This window comes from Procambarus clarkii, chromosome 12 (genome assembly GCF_040958095.1).
Source record: "Procambarus clarkii isolate CNS0578487 chromosome 12, FALCON_Pclarkii_2.0, whole genome shotgun sequence".
In the NCBI taxonomy this organism is placed as follows: domain Eukaryota; kingdom Metazoa; phylum Arthropoda; class Malacostraca; order Decapoda; family Cambaridae; genus Procambarus; species Procambarus clarkii.
The window spans coordinates 12458962-12483665 of NC_091161.1; the positions used below are offsets into that span (position 1 = coordinate 12458962).

Consider the following 24704-nt stretch of genomic DNA (forward strand, 5'->3'; position numbering starts at 1 on the left):
TTATATACAAGAAGGTACATTGGGTTTATGAGAGTACATAATATTCATGTTTTACATTCTTGTAAAGCCACTAGTGTACATAGCATTTCGGGCAGAAACGGTGAACTTGATGCACTTGACGCGGTCTAAGGGTTTACAAATAAAATGCATTCCTTGATGAACTATATGAAATAGAAAACAAAATCACACAAATGGAATGATTTGTAAACAATGTAGGTTTTGGTTTAGGCAATGCCTGTTGTGGTTAATGCAACACCACTGGCAGAGGTTACTAACACTGGTGGAATTTAGGCAACACTGGTGGAGTTTAGGCAACACTGTTGGAGTTTTAGTGAACACCACTGGCAGAGGTTACTAACACTGGAGGTGTTTAGGCAACACTGGTGGAGTTTAGGCAACACCACTGGCATTGCCACAAGTGTTATGACAGATCTAGTCTCGATCAAAAACTATTCATTTGCTTGTTTGTGCCCTAAAATAAATGATCTCTTATGGCTCATTGAATGTTCACACCTTTTTAGTGATTTGATGTCCTTATGAAAACTATAGTCGTAAATACCTACGCATCTAGTTTGTAGTTGGGAGTTTAATCTTATATATGAATGATTGCTATTAACTGTAGGCTTGGTACCCTTCAGATCTGACTTTCAGAAACTTTGGTACCCTTCAGATCTGACTTTCAGAAACTTTGGTACCCTTCAGATGAGACTTTCAAGAACTTCAGTGAACAACAACAGTTTTTCATGATTGGGCAAATAAAGTTTTGCAATTAACAAAATTCTGAGAGCATGATAATGTTATTAATTAAGGCTTTTTAGTGTAGTAGTTTTATCGTTAGTTGGACTTTTACAAAGATAGATTGACCTAACTTGTGTAATCGAACATCACAAGAGTTTTTAGTTTAGTTTATTTATTATGCACCCCATACCCATCTTGTGGGCGGTAGTGGAAAGGGTTACAGAGGCACATAATGGGCTCAGGGACTGAACCCCACAATTCATTTAGCTAAGCAAGTTACAATCTTGATGAGCTAGTTACAAAATTCAATATAAGTCATCACATCAACAATGGGTTTGAGATCGACCTCAAGTACAGGTTCTAAATTAAGCAACTGACATATGTGGAGAGCTAGTGTCACAAGAAATAGCATTAATAGCACACAAGCTTTACAAGTGTAAGGCTGACTATGTATAAACCAGTATTGGGACAAGTGTTTATGGCTGTACAATGGCTTCCTTTGGCCTAATACCCTTAGTACTGGACGAGTTAGAAGTGACAAACTGATGCTAGGTAGTGGCAGCAAGCAGGTAGGGATGGAAACTGATGTCTCACTCTGATTGGTAGAGAATGGAGGGCATGGGTATATAGGGACTTGGAGTGAAGAATCATTTTTCAGAACCCAGTGAATTGCCTGGTCTGGTTGGAGGGTATACAGTTATTTTTATAGGGAGTGGAGTGAATTGGGCATTGAAATAAAAAATTACCAGTACCTGTACTTAAGGATAAGGACTTTATCAGATAGTGAAATTGGATTATAGAGGGGGAAGTTCTTGCTGTGTCTCGTATATAAAGAAGGCAAGACAGCAGCTGTGATCCTAGTATGGGTGGGAGAGGGTTGTGGTGGTTGGTGTGTGTGTGTGTGTGTGGAGGTGTCTGACGGCGACTGTGTTGTGTGTAACCTGCAGGGTAGCCAGCCTCAGGGCCCTGGGGGTCGCCCTGCATCTCGTCGTTCACGCTCCCGCTCGTTCCGGCGGCGCCCTCAGCCGCAGCGACCCATTTACTACTCCGAAGTCATTAATCAGCTGGAACGGGTAACCTTCCTGCCGCGTCGTGTGGCCACAACACTTTACTGAATTTTCGGATTTCTTGGCTTTTTTTCTGAGAAACCAGGGACCCGCACTGCAGAGGTTATGGCAACAGAGCGCGTAGTGTCTGAAGGACCTCCTGCCCGTGCCTGGCTCACCACCTTGGCCATGCTGCTTTGTGCTCCCTAATTTCTCATTTGTGAAGTTTGACTTTGCCTTCTCAGTAACACCCTGAGGCTTGCTGCATCCCGGCGGTATGCTTGATGCTTGGTACGGCGAGCTCTAGAGTCACGTCTCATTTTGATTACTATATTTGATATTTTCCAACTCGCCCCCTCCTTTTTTTTCTTAACATTGAAAAATAATATGAATGGCACACTTAATACTTCCTCCTCTTTTTAAATGTTTGACATTAAAATGTAGTTAACATTGATAAAACCTTTTTTATAAGACATTTTTAAGTCGTCTTCTGCTAGGAGGAGACCTTGCGAGACACTATCATCTGCCTGTGTCTTATGGTCACTTGAGATCAAGTCTTGAGCGTCTCTAGTGCCGGCATGATCACCTCCCTTCAGCTCCACCTCCCGCCTCCACACCCTCTCTCATCCCTCACACTCTCCCGAGATCACCAATTGTGTATACTTTTAGTTACTCTGGAGCGAACCAAGTGACTATATATCGTTTAAACACCTGATACTTTTAAGTTACGTCTAAACAGACTAAAGATTAATTTAATATATCAGCGTGTGATTTTAGATATATTTCTGTGGCACTGATGATGTCTTTAGATATTTAACATTGCTGAAGCATTGAAAATATTCTAGGTTTACCCTGAATGTATAAACAGACCTCTTAAGTGCTGTGTGGTGTGTTTATAGTTAAAAATTCCCCCACAAACCTGGTGAAAAAATCTGAACCATTCCAAAGAACTTTGCAGAGACTGAAGTTACTCTGTTTTTTGAGTGTTAAAGAGCATTTACAAACTCAGCGGGTGATGGAGAAGTGGTGGAGGTCGTGGCCGCTACACCGCTCACCTGCAGCTGCTGTTGTACACTGGCCACATTTTGACTAACTTTCTTCCATTTGTTTCATGTCCCAGTCTTGACTTCCCCATAGCATCGAGGGAACTCGCTGGGGCTCAAGCCACGGAATAAATGGTGTTCACTAATACATGTTCTTGTCTACCATCTGCTCTTCTTTGGAACATGTACTTTGCTTATTATAGTCTGTGGGGGGGGGGTTGCTTAGGATATTTTTGTCAAGAAAACAAATTAAAAAGACAAAAACAAACATTTAGATAGGAATAATTGGGGCATGTTGAAGAGCAAATGGGAGGAACGTGTGTGTGTGGGACTGTAGAGTCCCTGGTGGCCATCACACGCTTGTCTAATTAAGCATGCACTTATGGCTTTTATGCTGCATTGTCATGCTCTGGGACTGTGTGCATGGTAGAATCTTTTGCATGGTAGCACCCCTGTTTATTGCATGATTTTATTGACTTGTTCTTGTAACAGTCTAATGTGTGTGTATGTGTGTGTGTGTTAATAAAATCATTGTTTTATATTTATATGTGTTATTGTATTTATATAAGAGGACGTGGAATGTTAGTCATTTAAAGCCCATTGTGGATTATTCGAACATCATGGTGTAACAACAGTAAAATAATAAATTAATCAAAGTAATGGCATTGTGACTTATATTCATATAAATGAGATTTTAAAAAATATTTAAAATGCAGTTTAGCACAGTACAGTACTTCATTAAATTTTGCCACCCTCGGTGGGAGCCATTGTTGACAGAGCTAGTGTTTTATTTTTTTATTTTTTTTATATATATACAAGAAGGTACATTGGGATTGTGAGGATACATAGCATAGTAATTACATTCTTGCAAAGCCACTAGTACGCGCAGCGTTTCGGGCAGGATGATGGATTATTCGGTAGTGGGTGATGATGCAAGCCATACTAGCTGTAGCAGATAGTGATACAGTATTAGATAACATTACATCTTCTCCTTGCCCTTCACATCCACGTCTACACTATCTGTAACAATAATATGGATTACCTAGCTTTTTGTCTCTACCCAGGACCTTGTGGGCCTTTTTGGTCGCTTTTAACCACTGCGCTGCGCAAAACGACATGCTGTTTCGAGAGTTGTCCGTTTGTTTTTAATTATGCTATATTTTAATGTTTTTTTTAATGTTTTCATCACTTTGTGTTTTAAAATGAAAATAGTTGAGTTTAGAAACATTTTGACATTAACTTTACCTGAACATTTATAAAACCAACAAAAATATGTCCTTAACAATTGCACTATGAAGTTTTTGCCAAAAACAGGTGCGCAGTGCAGGGGTTAATGTACACCATCATCAGTGGATGATGTCAGACCAATGTGAAAACAGCCAAAAGTGCCCATTGGTGAAGTGTCTATCAGTGCCCAGGATGATGGGTATACTATGTGGAGTATACAGTACATCCATTTTTTTTTGCTAGCATCCAAACAATTATACAGTACATGTGAACACTTTTATCATGACATGGGAGCCCAATACGGAGTGTTCCTTGGTGCTCATATACCCATCTCCTCTCACCTGTTGATTGCTGTAATTATGGTAAATAACATTGTTTTTTTTCCATACCAGCCAATGTTTAGGTTTGGTGACAAGGGGCCAGATTCACGAAAGCACTTACGCAAGCACTTACGAACATGTACATCTTTCTTCAATCTTTGACGGCTTTGGTTACATTTATTAAACAGTTTACAAGCATGAAAACTTCCCAATCAACTGTTGTTATTGTTATAAACAGACTCTTGGTGCGTCAGAGCTCATTAACTGTTTAATAATTGGAAACAAGGCCGCCAAAGATTGAGAAAAGATGTACAGGTTCTTAAGTGCTTGCGTAAGTTTTTTTGTGAATCTGGCCCAAGGACTGCTACTTTAATCTGCTCAGCATAGCTTACACTGCTAAGCAGCTGATTGTGCTCAACAAAGTACACTTTAGTTTCACTTACCCACCCGGAGGGATGTAGTCTACTACATAATCGTGGTCAAGAGATTAGCATACTGTAATATAGTCATTCTAGAGAAGCATCAAAATATGTACTGATGCAACATATATAATACCTAAAAACACATTATATATATATGACAGTGTCAGACCACGGAGGAAAAATGGAAACCGGCATTTCCTTAGGTACTTTTGTATATTAATACATCTTCAGAAGGAATGACTTCAAAATCATTCCCTCTGAAGATGTATTAATAATTTAATTTAATTAATATATATGAAATTACTTAAGGAAATGCCAGTTTAAATTCTTCCTCCATGGTCTGACACTCACATTTTTCATCACGTGTTAATTTTCGTGATTTACTTACACACACACACACACACATAATATGCTTATTTATTTATTTATTGTAAAGCGAAGAGATAAATTGTTGCAAGAAGTGAAAGATGAATGTATATGTCATGGGTGATGTGTACATTACCTGTAATGGAATACAGGTCCTATTATTACAAGTTAAATTACAACATTCTCCACGTCCTCTACATGATGGCACCTTCATGAAATACTTTATTATTAGCTGATCATTTAGTGCACAAGTTACTACAGTTAAAGATTAAGAGGTAGATGTGGTGTATATTTGTGTTACAAGACTGGGTTTTCCCCCACACAGCGGGAGAAGGAACGAGGCTCGCACATCTCCTACATGTTCCGTCTGCCCTTTGCTGCTGGGAGTGTCTTCTCCGCCAGCATGCTCGACACACTCCTCTACCAGGCTTTCGTCAAGGACTATCTTATCACGTTCGTGAGGCTGCTGCTTGGAGTGGACCAGGCGCCTGGTTCCGGCTTCCTTACCTCGGTAGGTCGGGACGATGTATAGGATGGGAAAGTTTATTTTATAAGTTTATATACAAAATGGAGCAGCCCAGCTTGTTGAGGAATATACAAGGTGGAGGAGCTCGGCTTGTTGTGTAGTGTACAAGGTGGAGAAGCTAGGCTTGTTGTAATTACCTAAGTTTAGTTACAGGATGAGAGCTACACTCGAGATGTCCCATCGTCCCAGTACAGTTCTCTTCATCATATAATGCTTTGAAACTACTGACAGTTTTGGCCTCCGTTATCTTACTTGTTCCAACTGTCTACCACTTTGCAAAAGGTGAATTTTCTTAAATTTCTTCAGCAGCTTTGTTTAGTTAGTTTAAATCTATGACCTCTTGTTGTTGAAGTTCCAGGTCTCGGGAATTCTCCCTTATCAATTTTGTTAATTCCCGTTAAATTTTGTACGTAGTGATCAAATCGCCTCTTTTTCTTCTATCTTCTAGTTTTGGCATATTTAATGCCTCTAACCTCTTCTCATAGCTCTTGTCTTTCAGTTCCAAAAGCCAATTAGTTACATGTCTTTGCACCTTTTCCAGTTCGTTGATGTGCATCTTAAGATATGGGCACCATTCAACCGCTGCATATTCCAACTTTGGTCTCGCAAAGGTTATAAACAGTTTCTTTAATAGTTCACCATCCATGAATGTAAAAGAAATTCTGACATTGGAAAGCATAGCATAGGCTCCTCACACAATGTTGTGGAATATATAAGGGGAGGAGCTCAGCTTGTTGTGGAATATATAAGGGGGGAGGAGCCTAGCCTGTTGTGGCATGTACAAGGTTGGGGAGCTCAGCCTATTGGAGAGAATACCACATTCTAGTAATTTTTGGATTTGATTTGAATTACTGATAAACTTTTGAGCATTTACAATAGTTTAAATATTATCCTTGTTAGTAGCCTAGTTTATAAAGTAAATATATGTAGCATATAACATTTGTATATTGCATTAAACCTTTAAAAGGTACTTATGTGTGCAAATTTACTTATGCTGCATATTAAATATATTGGAGGGTTGACCGATGCATGCACTCTGATTTATATTTTGAAGTTCAGGCAAATTCACACATAATTAAATGTTCAGAATAAATGCTAATGTGTAGACCTTCTCTGCACTTTTGTTATGAGTGTAATTACCCAAGTGTAGTTACAGAGTGAAAGCTACTCTTGTGATGACCAAATCACACACTAGAAAGTGAAGAAACGACAACGTTTCGGTCCATCCTGGACCATTCACAATCGACTTGAGAATGGTCCAGGATGGATCGAAACGTCGTCGTCCGTTCACTTTCTAATGTGTGGTTTGGTCAACATATTTCAGCCACGTTATTGTGACTCCTCGTGTGCTACTCTTGTGATGTCCTGTGTTGCTGGTACTCTGTCATATGATGTTTGGAAACTACTAACAGTTTTGGCATTCACCACTTTCTCACTTGTTCTTACTTTCTAACAACTCTTATTTCCAAAAGTAAACTTTCTAATGTATTGTTGCCAACTTTGTTTCCTTAGTTGGAATCTTATCCACTTGTTCTTGAAGTTGCTGTTTACAAGAATTTTTGTTGGTCAATTCCTGTTACTGTTTTGTATATTGTATGACATCACCATTTGTTCTATCGTCTAGCTTTGGTATGTTTAACACCTCTAGCCTCTTGCAGCTTTAGTTTTTCAGTTCCAGAAGCTGTTTCATAGCATGCCTATCCACCTTTTCCAGTGGAGTAATGTGTTTCTTGAGCTATGGGCACAGTGCAACTGCTTCATATTACAATTTTAGTCCCATTAAAGTTGGAACAATTTCTTTAATATATCACCATCCATGTATATATATATAGAGATTCTGAAGTGGGGAAATGTAGCATATGGTCTTCAGTGTCCTTAATGTGGCCTTCTAATGACAGTCTACTATCTAGAACCACCTCCCTCGATCTCTCTCTTTGTCAGCGTGGTTTAATGACTTTCCACATAATTTGTAGGTTGTGTGTGGCCTATTTTCTCCTATTCCACATTCCAGGTTCCAAATAGTATTCTATTCCAGATATCTTGCTTTTCTTCTAGGATTAAGTGTTTACCCGTCACACCTTTAGTTCAATTTTTTCTATGGTTTTTTATGTTTTGGCCAAAATGCTTTGCGTAATAGTGGCTTCATTAGTACGCGTGAGTCCTCTCCCTACAATTGCAAATTACTTTTGTTATTTTTACATACTTTTGAATAAGAATTATTATGTATTATTTTTATTAGGTTATCTTGAATGGCATGACAGTCATCGAAGTCGTTTATCATTTCCAGTAGCTTAGCATCTTCAGCAAACATGGTACTGTACTGTAATACTTCTGCTAGATTGTTTATACTGTACTAGTGTTTCCCAATCTTTTTTGACCCATGCCTCACCTGAACACCTGAAAAAGTTTAATGTTGAGGAGTATAATAAATACTTTATTATTAATGTCAATGATAAAAACCACTAGGACTATAGGTCGTAGGCTTGCGCCCATCTATAGGCCTAGTGGATTTTCTCAATAAATGCCTTGTTACGGAATGTGGAATAGGAAAAAATATGGTAACCCACAACCTACAGCTTATGCAAAAAAGCTTTAAAGAATAATAATAAAAAACAAAAAAAAAAATCTAGGGGTGGTTCTGGAAAAAGAACCCTGTCACCTGAGGACCACATGAACATTGTGAAAGGAGCACATGCTACACTTTTCAACCTTAGAATTACTTTTAAATACATGGACGGTGACATTAAAGAAATTGTTCACAACCTTTGTGAGATTAAAATTGGAATATTCAGCAGTTGTATGGTGCCTATATCTCAAAGAGCCCACCCATAAACTCAAAAAGATGCAAAGACATCCAACCAAATGTCTTCCGGAACTGAAAAACAAGAACTACGAGGAGAGGCTAGTGGTGTTAAATAAACCAAGGCCAGAAGAGAAAGATGTGATATGATCACTAAATACTAAATACTAAATAGTAACTGGAATCAACAAAATTGACAAAGAAGAATTTTTGAAAATTGAAACTTCAAGAACGAGACTACATAGGTTAAATTAAACTAAGGAAACAAAGCTGTTGAAAAACATTAGAAAGTTCACTTTTGCAAACAGAGTGGTAGATTGTTGGAACAATTTAAGTGAGGTGGTTGTGGCCAAAACTGTCAGTACTCTAGTTTCAAAGCATCATGTGACGGAGGACTGTGGAGACGTGACAGCATGAGCGCAGCTCTCGTCTTGTAACTACACTTGGGTAATTACACATGCGCTCGCATATCGGCATTTCCAGGATTTGAGCTTTATCTCCTCGACCCACCACTTAACTTTCAGTCATCTGGTGTAGTTAAGCTTTATCACACCTCCAATTTAAACAATATATGGAATGAGCCTCGAATCTCTCTCCGGCTCTAACCTTCCTCACTACCCTGACACTGAGAATGTTGTTCCTCTCATCACTTTGGGTCATCTCAGTGTTCAGCTTCCATATGTTCTGCAGCATCTTAAGATCAAGCACATGTGTGTATGTTACGAGTGCATGTGTTTACGTATGGTGTGCTCTATTGTGAGTGTCCCACTATACTTATACATGATTATGTGTTTGCTTGATTGATCAACTGTCGTAATGTAATTCAACGAAGTGCTCAATAAACAGGCAACAAAAAGCTAGTTAGGAAGATGCGTCAAATGTGGTGTGTTGCCGCAGATGAAGATTGGGAAGCAGGACCTGTGGATCAGGACGTACGGGCGTCTCTACCAGAAGCTGTGCTCCACCACCTGTGAGATCCCCATTGGCATCTACCGCACTATCGACACCAGCAACATGGAGCCCGGCAACAACGTAGGTCCAGGCTATGTCAAACACTTTTCTTGTATTTATACTTCAGCAGGGCCGTGGTCATGGGGAATAGCTGTGTCTCCCTTGCTCATGTCCTTATAACAGCTAGTCTCTTACCTTGGTCACATTTCACCTAAAACACACTACATCTTTGAACCTTTCTCAAGTGTTAGTGTCTTAGTGACAGTAATATGTTATGGACAGCATTCAGATGTAATTGGTATTTTACCAACAGTATTAACTTGTTATAATAAGCTGTGGATTCAATATTTGATTGTGTAGGGTGTGTACATATTGGCAGAGAGCTGTATGGCGTGTTTGAGGCAGCCACTGTTTGCCCCCAGGAATGTGGCCATCAAGTTTGGCTTTTACCATGTAAAATGTGTTCAATATATATATATTTGTATACTTGGGCAGCAGGCATTCCTTTAAGCATATTTGGTTAAATATTACCGCATTGCTGGCATTGTTGATCTTATAGTACAGTATTTGTGTTCTATGCTTCTGACTATTTTTTTACTCTTTGAATTAAGAAGAACAATCATGTTACTGAAATCGATGGAAAGAAACTAGTGATTATTGAAGGGTTTATTTTCTACAACATTTCGATCCACTCTGGAACATCTTCAAGTAAGGAAGGAATATACAAGGTACAAGCGAGCAATGAGTCACAATGACGTGGCTAAAGTATGTTGACCAGACCACACACTAGAAGGTGAAGGGACGACGACGTTTCGCTCCGTCCTAGACCATTCTCAAGTCGATTTGAGAATGGTCCAGGACGGACCGAAACGTCGTCGCCCCTTCACCTTCTAGTGTGTGGTCTGGTCAACATACAAGGTACAAATTTATCTTAAATGCACATGTGGAAGAAGTGAAGTTGTGTGGGGTAAGGTGAAGTAATCAAACATATGGGAAGAAAACTTTTAGATGGCAGGTCAGTCTTCTCAAAAGCTTTGTGGTGGTCATACCAATATAAGAAGATTGAAGGTGACATAGATCTGCTCATATTGGGGCATGACATCCTTCATGCTCCAATGAAGGATGTCACCATCAATCTATTTATACAGTACTGTATTGTTATGACCACCACAAAGCTTTCGAGACAATTGACCTGCCATCTACAGGCTGGTGCCCCTAGACATCATATACAAAGTGTATATAACACAACACTCGCTAGGAACATGCTAGTAGAAAATACAATAATCCTGGCATCAAACACTGACCAGTGAAGACTGCAAATCCTGGAATCTATCAAACAAAGACTCGCCCTAAATATACAGCGTAGTGATTTCGATACCTTGCCTGCACTCAGACCCAGACCTTGCCTAACAATACCGATAACGATTTATTGGCATCCATCTGCATTATTCCACTTCTTCCCTAATGTTTGATTACTTCACCTTACCCCACACAAATTCACCTCTTCCATATGTGTATTTTAAGATAAATTTGTACCTTGTATATTCATTCCTTACCTGAAGATGTTCCAGAGTGGAATGAAATATTGAATAAAATAAACCCTTCAATAATCACTAGTTTCCTTACCATGAGTTTTGGTAACTGATTGTTTTTCTTAATTCAGAGAGTAAGAAAATAGAAGCATTAAAGCTTACATTATAAGATCAACAATGGCAGCAATGCGGTCGTATTTAACAAAATATGTGCTTGTGTGTGTGTGTGTACGTATGTATGTATTTATGTATATATATATATGACAATGACAGACAATGAAGAAAGGATTAAGACAGGAATTTCCTTAAGTATTTTCATCTTTAATAACACATCTTCAGAAGGATCCTTCTGAAGATGTATTATTAAATACAAAAGTACTTAAGAAAATTGCTATCTTAATCCTTTCTTTGTGGTGTGTCGTTGTCACATTGTTCATCATATGTTAATTTCTTTGTGTTTTACACACATGTATATATTTTATTATACTTTTATTAGTACTTAGTACTTAGTACTAAGTACTAAGTACTTAGTACTTTTAAAAGTACTTAGTACTTTTATTATACTGTATTAATATATCATGGCCCAGACACTTTGAGAACATCAGATATTATGATAACTTTACAATCTGATAAACACAGCTCTATCTTTCTTTTTTCAACTGTCTAACCCCATCAATTTTTTAACCGAAACTGTCTGACCAAACTGTAAGTGACCACTTCCTGGTCTAATCTTGGCTGACCTAGACGACCCCTTTTAACTTGACCCCTTTCAACTTGACCCCTAACTTTCTGCTCCATCTTTAAAGGTTGGTCAGTTCTCTAAACACTTGTCTCTGTGGCCACTCTTTTTTTTTTTTTATATCCAAAGCTAATGTCAGTCAACAAGGAACTGGCACTAGATGAACCCTGTATGTAATTTTCACACTTCATGGGAACCTATTTCTCTCACTTCCCACAGCATCTACCAGTAGTTCAATAATATTTGCATCAGAGATTTTAGGGTATTAAGTAGCTTATAAATCAAATTCATTTTTAATGGGGGTATGGTGTTGTTAGTAACTATCAGAAATACCGAGTGTTGGAACCACTAAGTCGGCACCGAGGTTGATCATGGATCGATAGATAACTGGATGTATTCGGCTGCACACCACGTGGCTTCACACTTGATGGGATAGATTGGGAAACTCCACCTGGTGTGATTCTTGGGAAGGTTAGAGAGACAATCCTACTAGCATTTTCAGGTACTGTATTTTGTAATACTGCTTGTACATACCTATTTGCCTAGCTTCCTCAATAACCCTGGCACTGCGCAGCCTTCACACGAGATCCTCCCATGGTCCTGATCATAGGAAAGGAATACAAAATATTATATGTGACCTACATTGGCCGTGATGGAACAGAAAAGTTGAGCAATTTATGGGCTCCGAGCTAGACACTCGGAGACATTGGCCCCAGTGACCCTGTGGGGCAGGCAGCAGTTGTCATGAATATAATTGAATATAAAACGATGAGGACAGGCAGCTGGTGGCTTGTCAAAGGTCCCCCCCTCCATTTGCCCTGATGATCTTTTCCAGCTGTATTTTAAAATCCAGCAGAGTTGAGGTTTACAGCTTCGGTGGGTAGGCATTTCCATGAGTTTCCAACCCAATGGGTGAAAAGTCTTGTTTTCTGGCCTACATTGTTGTTTGTTGAGCTTGAATCCATTGCTCCTCATTCGTGTTGCATCTGGCCTTTTGAAGAAATTCTCCAGATCTGTCCGGATATATTACTGTCTACATATTTATGCACAATTTCAAAAATTAATTGTTTCTAATGAGTGTAACAACCTTATAACTGGTTATCTGAGCTCGGCCTAGTCTGGACAACCGAGTGACAAGGGGTCTGAGAGCTGAGTGGACAGCGCTTCAGATTTGTGGTCCTGAGGTTCCGGGTTCAATCCTCGGTGGAGTTAGAAACAACTGGGCAGTGTCTTTTTCACCCTGATGCTCCTGTTACCTAGCAGTTAATAGGTACCTGGGAGTTACAGCTGCTACGGGCTGCTTCCTGGGGGTGTGTAACAAAAAGGAGGCCTGGTCGAGGACCGGGCTGCGAGGATGCTAAGCCGCGAAATCATCTCAAGATAAGCTCAAGAAGATAGTCCCACATTGCTTACGTGAAATTGTAACAGCGTACATTAAATATATCACTTTCTGTATAGTGTGAAAGTTTTTTACCATTTTTTTTTCAAGTGTAATGATACTTTGGACTGTCAATAATAATGCAGACGATGAGTCACAACAACGTGGCTGAAGATATGATGACCAAACCACACAGCAGAAGATGGAGATGACGACGTTTCGGTCCGTCCTGGATCATTAAGTCGATAGTGATGGGAGCGAGGTTTTTGTTGTCTTAGATTTAGCTACTCAGAAATGTCCATGTAACATGGGCTATAGTGAGCCCGTAACAGCAACGAGGGAAGCACGGGCATTAAGTAACGCAAGAGAGAGGAGGAGGAAATTCCTAGAGGAAGGTAAGAGCAAGGTAGAAGGTATGTATGGGTGTAATAAAGGGGTGTAAGAAGGGGGCAAATAATGGGTATAAGAATGGGAATATAAGAAAAACAAAAAGAGAAAAAGAATGGGTAGGAAACTCAAAGGATTGAGAGGCTTATGTTAGGTCACGTTTGTTAGAAAAGTTAGAGCGTTTGAGTATGTACTGTGAAAGGGAAGAGTCAACAGCCACAAAGCCAGGACATTAACATACTTGGCTTGTTAACATACCCAACATGAATCAGACAAGATATAGATAGCACAATTTACAGTGTGAATTGTAAGCACAAGGTAGGAAACTATGAGGAGAAATTAGGTACACTTGGTTACCCATAACTATCCTGAGGGCGGTAGTGAATCCCATACCCATCCTGTAGGTGGTAGTGGATCCCCATCCACAGGGAAACATTGAACATAAGCAGCATAGAAATTAGGAGCATTAAGTGACATAAGTACTATAGTATTGCTAGGACAGGTTGCCCTCTTTTGAGGGGCAAGATTTCGGGTTTTGGGACCATTTGTGATAAACTTTCTGGTCCTTATAACTTTAAATGATTTCATTGCTTAAATTTTCAGTTAGGTGTATCTGTTCTATAGGTGGTACCATCTGCCCGTCTACAAATACAGTACTGTTAACTTTTCCCCTTGATAATTTTGGTAAACTAGTTTGGGCCTGTTTTAAATACAAACATATTCTTGCACTCAAAGGATTGAGAGGTTTCTCTATTCTGCATACGTATTTTCTTTTTCACTTTTGATATTAATTTGAACACACACACAACCGTAGACAATACTCCCTCTGGCCGTGCATATATCTAGACTGTGTGTGTATCATCCTCTGATGATACACACATCGAGAAAGTCTTATTTCGGCTTTCCCGCAAAGCACACATCTGTCTCGTCTTCCCCGTTCCTCGCTCACAATTCCATCTTCACGTAGTATTGTCTGAATTTGTGTTTCATTCCTTGGTGTACTCAAATCTTCCAGCATTACCGACGTTTACTAATTTTGATGATTCATTTGTCTCTTCCTGATAATCAAATCTAACATTCTAGAATTCTTCTTTTCTCTTAAATCATCAACAGTTCATATAGTTCATAATAATCTTGATCATTTTTTAATATACTCACCAGAATATTTTTCCCTTGTAGATGATAATTACCATAGTTGTTTTGCCATGTTTTAATGTTTCTTCACCTTATTTTTTTCTTGACACTTTGTATACCACTTCTGTTGGCAACTTTAAGAGTTTGATGCTTCTTAAATTTATTTGCAATTTTTTCTGCTGTTCTTGAGTACTGACCATATTCACGAAACTTCAGTTCTGCCTCATTTTAATTGAATGATGGTCCACTTCACGATATAGGCTGTCTAGTTTTCGATATTAATGAGAAGGATTGCCTCATGATTCACCTGAAAAGCTCATCTTTTGAAAAGATTTTTTAGGATTTTACAAGATTTGCAAACTGTTTTAATTAGCCATAAACTCAAAATTGTTGCACTATGCAAGATATAATGTTTATATTAGTTAAGCAGAGTATTTGAATTTTACTTTGAGTGTTTTGCTGAAGTTTACCATCATGGAAAAAGTAAAAAAGCAACGCTATTGTTTGAACTGTTTACTTTTGTTCTTGAAACAATCCTCCTTAATCATGTGTAAAGTCATGCATTTCAGACTTCCTCCTTTTCTGGTTACCCAGAATGATTTTATCCAGTATTCCCAGCACCGGTAATACAGCTCGGTCAACTCGCCTCAACACACTCCAATAACATCTTGTTCAGAGTAAACATTAGCTTCATGTAGGTGGCAGAAGAGAGTGTACTATTTCCATAAGAACTTGACTAATGAAGGTATGCTCAGCACTACATAAGAGGACATGCTTATGAAAGCAGATGTAATTGTACATTTGTGTGTATGAACAGAAGACCAGTAAGTGTTCATGTGGCTGAAGCTTCTGGGGCCTCTCATGCGTGTTGAGGTGTGGTGTACGACCCCAGCACTCGGTCCAGCACCTATTGCAGAGTGCCTCTCCTGCCCCAACCCGTTCTCGCACTTTCTTACAGTCAATATTGACTTATTAAATACGTGCATATGTGACATACTAAACATACTAGTTTACCTTGAAAAGCTTCATAGAAAACACCAACCTTACCTAACCTTCTTAGTATGTTAAGATAAGCATCTTATTGCTTCGTAATTTCAATTATTACTTAACCTATACCTATAATAGGTTCAATTATTACTTAACCTATACCTGTAATAGGTTAAGTAATAATTGTAATTACGAAGCAATAAGATGCTTATCTTAACATACTAAGAAGGTTAGGTAAGGTCGGTGTTTTCTTTGAAGCTTTTCAAGGTAAACTAGTATGTTTAGTATGTCACATATGCACGTATTTAATAAGTCAATATTGACTATACGAAAGTGCGAGAACGGGTTGCCTGCCCACACTCCCAGCCTAGCCTGCACTCCCAGCCCAGCCCACTCTCCCCAACTAGCACCTCACTCCCACTTGCTGTTGTGCTCACTTCTGTGAAGCTTTGTCATTATAGCATTTTTGTAAGATATGTATTGTATATATGAAATTGTATGCTTGAGTCTGTGTTGAAGCCTATATTTTATCATTATATCCAATATTACATATCAAAAATATATTATGTAATGTGTACATGTTTGTGAGTGTGTACCAGAATTATTAAAAAAAAAACTGTTTCAAAGAGGTGCCTTGAAACATCCATTATGGCTGGTGACATAAAGGGTTTCACCAGTCGCCCAACCCCACAGGGATCCATAAAGTGAGGCCCACACTACAACACACTAAACCCCCCACAACTCTCCCAGTGAGAGTTAAGGTGGTTGGTTGTTTACGGGCTCACCATAGCCTGTGCTACTTGGAACTTTTGTTCCGAGTAGCGAATCTTAAACAACAACAAATGAGTTAAGGTGCATTAAGGTACATTAAGCTCACACTTGCACCAATGGGAAGACACACTTGTTATATTGGTTGTTATAACTAGTTAGGAAGTGTTAAAACTTCTTCAAACGTTGTACCAATGTCGAAGTTTCGGTGTGTGTTTGGCGGGAGCTACAGGTGTCAAGTATGACACTTGTAGGTAGCTCATACACGAATCTTGAAGGTGAGCGTCTTAAGTGGGAAGTAAAGATATGACAACAGCAGTGTGCTAGTTAGTGCTATTGTTAGCTGGCATGTTAGCTGACATGGTGTGTATGGTGCTAGCTGACATGGTGTGTATGGTGCTAGTTAGCTGACATGGTGTGTATGGTGCTAGTTAGCTGACATGGTGTGTATGGTGCTAGTTAGCTGACATGGTGTGTATGGTGCTAGTTAGCAGACATGGTGTGTATGGTGTTAGCTGATATGGTGTGTATGGTGTTAGCTGACATGGTGCCCATGGTGCTAGTTAGCTGACATGGTGTGTACAGTGCTAGTTAGCTGACATGGTGTCCATGGTGCTATTAAGCTGACATGGTGTCCATGGTACTATTTAGCTGACATGGTGTCCATGGTGTTAGTTAGCTGACATGATGTACATGGTGCCAGCTGTCAGTCTATACTTACTGTTTAAGCAAATGATAACTGCTTCACTTATTTACAATCATGAGCTATAAATTCCCGGACACGAGGAATATAAAGTCGAGGTTGGAGGCAGGCCAGGTGAACAAACATTGGTGTGTTCAGTAATGGAACTCTAAGAAAATGAAAACATACATCAGGGCCATGAAACACAACTCGGGGACAATGTAACACACTAGGGCCATGCAACACCCACCTGGACCATGTAACACCCTACAGGACTATGTAACACCCTACAGGACCATGTAACACCCTAATAGGACCATGTAACACCCTAATAGGACCATGAAACACCCTTCACGGGACTATGTAACACCCTACAGGATCATGTAACATCAAACAGGACCAATTAACACCCCAACAAACCATGTAACGCTTCAACAGGACTGTGTAACACCCAAAAACGACCATGTATCACCCTATAGGACCATGTAACACCCTTCAGGACCATATAACTCCCCAACAGGACAATGTAACACCCCAACAGGACCATGTAGCACCCCAGCAGGACCATGTAACACCCCAACAGGACCATGTAACACATTACAGGACCATGTAACACACTACAGGACCATGTAACACCTCAACAGGACTATGTAACACACTACAGGACCATGTAACACCTCAAAAGGACCATGTAACATCCCATCAGGACCTGGTAACACCCCAACAGGACCATGTAACACCCCAACAGGACCATGTATCACCCTATAGGACCATGTAACACCCTTCAGGACCATATAACTCCCCAACAGGACAATGTAACACCCCAACAGGACCATGTAGCACCCCAGCAGGACCATGTAACACATTACAGAACCATGTAACACATTACAGGACCATGTAACACCTCAACAGGACCATGTAACACACTACAGGACCGTATAACAGTACAGGACCATGTAACACCCCAACAGGACCATGTAACACACTACAGGACCATGAAACACACTACAGGACCATATAACACACTACAGGACCATATAACACTACAGGACCATGTAAAACACAACAGGACCATGTAACACTACAAGACCATGTAACACACTACAGGACCATGTAACACCTCAACAGGACTATGTAACACACTACAGGACCATAAAACACACTTCAGGACCATATAACACCCCAATAGAGCCATGTAACACTCAACAGGACCATGTAACACCCCAACAGGACCATGTAACACACTACAGGACCATGTAACACACTACAGGACCATGTAACACCCCAACAGGACCATGTAACACCCCAACAGGACCATGTAACACACTACAGGACCATGTAACACCCCAACAGGACCATGTAACACCCCAACAGAACCAGGTAACACCCCAACAGGACCACGTAACACCCCAACAGGACCATGTAACACACTACAGGATCATGCAACACCTCAACAGGACCATATAACACTACAGGACCATGTAACACCCTACAGTCGCATGTAACACCCTACAGGACCATGTAACACCCCAACTGGTCCATGTAATACCCCAACAGGACCATGTAACACCTCAACAGGACCAGGTAACACCCCAACAGGACCATGTAACACCTCAGCAGGACTATGTAACACTACAGGACCATGTAACACCCCAACAGGGCCATGTAACACCTTAACAGGACCATGTAACACCTCAACAGTACCATGTAACACCTCAACAGGACCATGTAACACCTGAACAGGACCACATAACACACTACAGGACCATATAACACACTACAGGACCATATAACACCCCAACAGGACCATATAACACTACAGGACCATGTAACACCTCAACAGTCCCATGTAACACGCTACAGGACCATGTAACACCCCAACAGGACAATGCAACACACTACAGGACCATGTAACACCTAAACAGGACCATGTAACACCTCAACAGGACCATGTAACACCCCAACAGAACCATGTAACACATTACAGGACCATATAACACACTACAGGACCATGTAACACCTCAATAAAACCATGTAACACACTACAGGACCATATCACACCTCAACAGGACCATGTAACACACGACAGGATCATGTAACACCCCAACAGGACCATGTAACACCCCAACAGGACCATGTAACACACTACAAGACCATGTAACACCTCAACAGGACCATATAACACCCTACAGGACCATGTAACACCCTACAGGACCATGTAACACCCTACAGGACCATGTAACACCCTACAGGACCATGTAACACCCTACAGGACCATGTAACACCCTACAGGATTCTGACTTAATTTTTAACTTACTCTTACCTAGTCATTTACCATAATTATTTAATTGAGTTATTAAGTAGTTCTTCAGGTCTTTTTAATTATACAGTCATTACTGAACTATCTATAGTTATTAATCATTAGCTTAAATTTGCCTATGTTTATTATTCAACTTTTCTTTGATTTCATTTATTACCTAGGTTGCCTAGCCTTGCCATGCTCCCTTACTCCATTGTACCCCTGGCTTTGCCTGCATCTCAAATTGCAAATTGTTACTTACAGTGTACCTGTGAGTACTCGTAAGCAATCTACCTCATTTTTGCTCAATTTGTTTTTTTTGTATTGCTTAGTCTTGCTTATATTTTTTGTTTTGTATTTCCATATCTTGTGTTTTGTATAGTCCATGTTTACATGTTTTTTCTTTAATCTCATTAATTGCCTAGGTTGCCTAGCCTAGCCATACTCCCTTACTCCATTGTACCCCTGTAAGCCCCTTTTGTGTTTGTTTTGTACAGTATTGTGTATATATTTTTCCCTATTTTATAGCTTATTTCTACTTATTTCTGATTCTACAATCAGCTTTTTTTATGCAGTCAAGTATAGACCCAGAACTTAACCTCTTATCCACTATCTATGACAATAATCACTTTAATGATCTAAATTGCAGATATTTTGCAGCACATGATGTAAACAATGTATTAACTCATAATCACAATATCTCTGTAATCAATTTGAACGTTAGATCCCTAGGTAAACACTTCGATGATGTTAGTGCCTTGATTGAAACTATTGGCAACAAATTCTCTTTTATTATACTTACTGAAACATGGTTGAAAGAGGATACTACTCAACTCTTTAACATGCCTAACTACTCAGCAATTCACAACTGTCGTCAACTTCAGAGAGGTGGTGGCACTGCTCTTTACTACCACCATGAACTAACATGCTTAAAAGAAATTAGAACTAGAGACTGCTATGGGGAGTATATCTTCGCCAGCTTCAGAGTCAAGGGTGCCGAGTCTGTCCTGTCTGTGGGTGCAGTCTATAGAATTCCCAACACTGATGTGTCTGTATTCAACTCAAACCTTAGAAATCTAATACTTGATAACAGACTGAACAAAAACCACCTAATTATCGCAGGGGACTTTAATATTGACCTCTGCGAGCCAGAACACCCTACTGCTGTTAGCTTCCTCAACTGTATGAATTCCTGCCTCCTCATACCCTTAATCACTAGACCTACTAGAATCACTGATAGCACTGCCACGACTCTAGATCACATCTGGACCAACATAACCTCTCCGCTTACTTCAGGTATAATCACCGATAGCACTACAGACCACTACCCCACATTTCTCTTAACTAACATTAGCAAACCACCTCTAGAAACAAGGGAGTTAAGCTTTAGGCTGCACAATGAAACTGCTATAAACAATTTTATAACTGCTGCTGATAATGTCAACTGGGAGTCCGAGTTAGGTAACATAGGGGACATCAACCTAGCAGTGCAATCTTTTCTACAAACAACTCTTAGCCTTTATAACACCCACTGTCCTAGGCTTACAAAACAAGTCACAAGCAAAAGGCTTAACAATCCTTGGCTTACAAAGGGAATACTGAAATCCATTAACAAAAAACACGACCTTGAGAAGAAGTATAGGTTAGGAATTGTCTCCAAAGAATTCTCAAAGAATTACTCATTATTGCTATCTAAGATAATTAGACGAGCCAAAACTAAATACTACGAAGATAAATTTACTCAAATAAAGAGCAACATTAAACAAACTTGGAGCACAATTTCACAAATATTGGGATCAAAGAAATCTTTAAATAACAAACCGACTCTCCTGTCTAATAACGATGGTCAGCTTTCAGCCTCTGATTCTGCTATTGAGTTCAATAGGTTCTTCTCTTCCATTGGTTCATCCCTTGCAAATGATATTCCATCTTCCAGTACTGACATTAAGGACTATCTTACAGGTAACTATCCACAGTCTCTGTACCTAAAGCCTATTAACTCCACTGACGTCAATGAGATAATCCTTTCCCTTAAAACCAAGTCTGGTGCCCTTGAGGAGATACCAACTTTAATTTACAAAAAAGCCTCCAGATTTTTAGCCCCTGCTATTGCTTTGCTCTTCAACAAGTCACTTGAACGCCAAACCTTTCCAGATATTCTAAAAAAAGCGAGAGTAACGCCTGTCCACAAATGTGGTGACCCCACAGATGTTAACAACTACAGACCTATATCAATCCTGCCAAACTTGTCAAAAATTTTTGAAAAACTTATATACAAGCAGCTTTACTCATATCTAGCCAAACTCAATATACTTAGCCCTTGCCAATATGGCTTCAGACCCAAAAAAAGCACTAACGATGCACTTATTAGTATGCTTAACTCGATTCATACAGCTCTTGATAAAAAGGAGTTCCCTGTTGGGTTATTTGTGGACCTGCGTAAAGCTTTTGATACTGTCAACCACCATAACCTTCTTCTTAAATTACATCATTATGGAGTAAGAGGACACTCCCTACAATACCTCGAGTCCTACCTTACTGACAGGCTCCAATATGTTTCTGTGAATAATACAATTTCTCCCACCCTACCCATCAACATTGGTGTTCCCCAGGGCAGCATACTTGGCCCTCTCCTCTTTCTCATCTACATTAATGACCTTCCAAATGCCTCCCAACACCTCAAACCAATTCTATTTGCTGACGACACAACCTTCATTTACTCCAGTCCTGACCCTCTTGCTCTAAATGCCACAGTAAATACTGAGCTAAATAAAGTCCATCTTTGGCTAACTGCCAACAAACTCACCCTTAACATTGACAAAACCTTCTATATTCTGTTTGGCAATAAATCCTCTAGTCTTATAAATCTCAAAATAAACAATACCCAAATTTGTAACAAATTAGATGGCAAATTCCTTGGCATTCTCATTGACCACAAGCTGAATTTCCAGGGACACATTCTAAATATATCAAAAAAAGTTTCAAAAACTGTGGGCATTCTTTCTAAGATCAGATATTATGTACCACGCCCTGCCCTGGTGACTCTCTATTACTCCCTTATCTATCCTTATCTCAACTATGGTATTTGTGCTTGGGGTTCTACTACCCAAAATCACTTACGTCCTCTAATTACCCAACACAAAGCCGCTATTAGAACAATATCCAACTCTGGCCCCAGACATCACTCGGTACCCCTACTCAAATCTCTTAATATGTTAGATATTAAGTCACTGCACATTCTCTCATGTGTATTATACATATATAAAACGCTAAACTATAATGCCAATCCTGATCTTAAAAGCTTCATAGAAGGTTGTAACAGAACCCATGAGCACCACACCAGAAATAAATACAGTTTTGATATTCCTAGAGTACGTCTTAATCAAACTAGAAATGCTCTGCAAATCAAGGGGCCCAGAATGTGGAATGACCTTCCCAACCATGTTAAAGACTGTACCTCTCTCAACCAGTTTAAGATAAAAACTAAACACTACCTAATAAATTCCCTGTAATCTACCTCACTCCTCTATTGTCAACCCATGTCTGTTATTTTTTTTTTTTTTTTTTTTTTTTTTTTTTTTTTTTTTTTTTTTAATCAACACTGTTTGTCAACCTATTGTATTTGTGCTGCTTTTTCAGTCATGTTCCCCCTATTTTTTATCTTTATTTGTATTTGTTCTCAACACCTTTTATTCTTTATGCTCAATTAGTATTAAGTTCTAGATATTAATGTTTTTCTTGCCCGAAACGCATTGCGTAATAGTGGCTTTAGGCATTGTATGTACTAGCTCTATCTATATATCAATCCATTAATGTAACATCACTTGTATGTATATACCTTACCTGAATAAACATCTGAATCTGACAGGACCATGTAACACCGCAACTGGTCCATGTAATACCCCAACAGGACCATGTAACACCCCAATAGGACCAGGTAACACCCCAACAGGACCATATAACACCTACACAGAACCATGAAACACACCAACAGGGCCATGCAACACCTCAACAGGACCATGTAACACCTCAACAGGACCGTGTAACACACTACAGGACCATGTAACCCCCAACAGGACCATGTAACACTACAGGACCATATAACACACTACAGGACCATGTAACACCCCAATAGGACCATGTAACACCTCATGAGTGCCATGTAACACACTACAGGACCATGTAACACCTCAACAGGACCATGTAACACTACAGGACGATTAACGCCCCAACAGGACCATGTAACACCTCAAGAGGACCATGTAACGCCCTAACAGGACCATGTAACGCCCTAACAGGACCATGTAACACCTCAAGAGGACCATGTAACACTACAGGACCATGTAACACCTCAACAGGACCATGTAACACCTTACAGGACCATGCAACACACTACAGGACCATGTAACACACTACAGGACCATGTAACACCCCAACAGGACCATGTAACACACTACAGAACCATATAACACCCAAACAGGACCATGTAACACCTCAACAGGACCATGTAACACTACAGGGCCATATGACACTTCAGGACCATATAACACCCCAACAGGGCCATGTAACACTCAACAGGACCATGTAACACACTACAGGACCATGTAACACACTACAGGACCATGTAACACCCCAACAGGACCATGTAACACTACAGGATCATGTAACACTACAGGACCATATTACACATGTCAGGACCATATAACACCCCAATAGGGCCATGTAACACACTGCAGGACTATATGACACACTACAAGACCATGTAACACCCCAACAGGACCATGTAACACTCCAACAGGACCATGTAACACCTCAACAGGACCATGTAACACCTCAACAGGACCATGTAACACCCCAACTGGACCATGTAACACCTCAACAGGACCATGTAACACACTACAGGACCATATAACACCCCAACAGGACCATGTAACACCCCAACAGGACCATGTAACACCCCAACAGGACCATGCAACACCCCATCAGGACTAGTTAACGCCCCAACCGGACCATGTAACACCCCAACACGACCATGTAACACCCCAACACGACCATGTAACACCCCAACACGACCATGTAACACCCCAACACGACCATGTAACACCCCAACAGAGACCATGTAACACCCCAACAGGACCATGTAACACCTCAACAGGACCATGTAACACACTACAGGACCATATAACACCCCAACAGGACAATGTAATACACTACAGGACCACAAAACACCTCAATGGGACCATGTAACACATTACAGGACCAAGTAACACCTCAACAGGACTATGTAACACACTACAGGACCATGTAACTCCCCAACAGGACCATGTAACACCTCAACAGGACCATATAGCACATTACA

The 24704-nt window shown here is 39.9% G+C and overlaps 1 protein-coding gene across 19 annotated transcripts in view; it reads left to right on the forward strand.

Moving 5' to 3' along the window:
* The window catches only part of SLO2 (slowpoke 2), a 591490-nt gene that overhangs the window by 522776 nt on the left and 44010 nt on the right, over positions 1 to 24704 (forward strand). For 12 of the 19 annotated variants that reach the window (XM_069323238.1, XM_069323244.1, XM_069323239.1 and 9 more), the window contains 3 exons: positions 1686 to 1811; positions 5488 to 5673; positions 9386 to 9520. In XM_069323238.1, the coding sequence (XP_069179339.1) occupies positions 1686 to 1811; positions 5488 to 5673; positions 9386 to 9520 (447 nt within the window). Of the gene's footprint in view, positions 1 to 1685; positions 1812 to 5487; positions 5674 to 9334; positions 9521 to 24704 lie in introns of those variants that run through there. The other 7 variants (XM_069323242.1, XM_069323246.1, XM_069323243.1 and 4 more) reach the window with 2 other exon arrangements.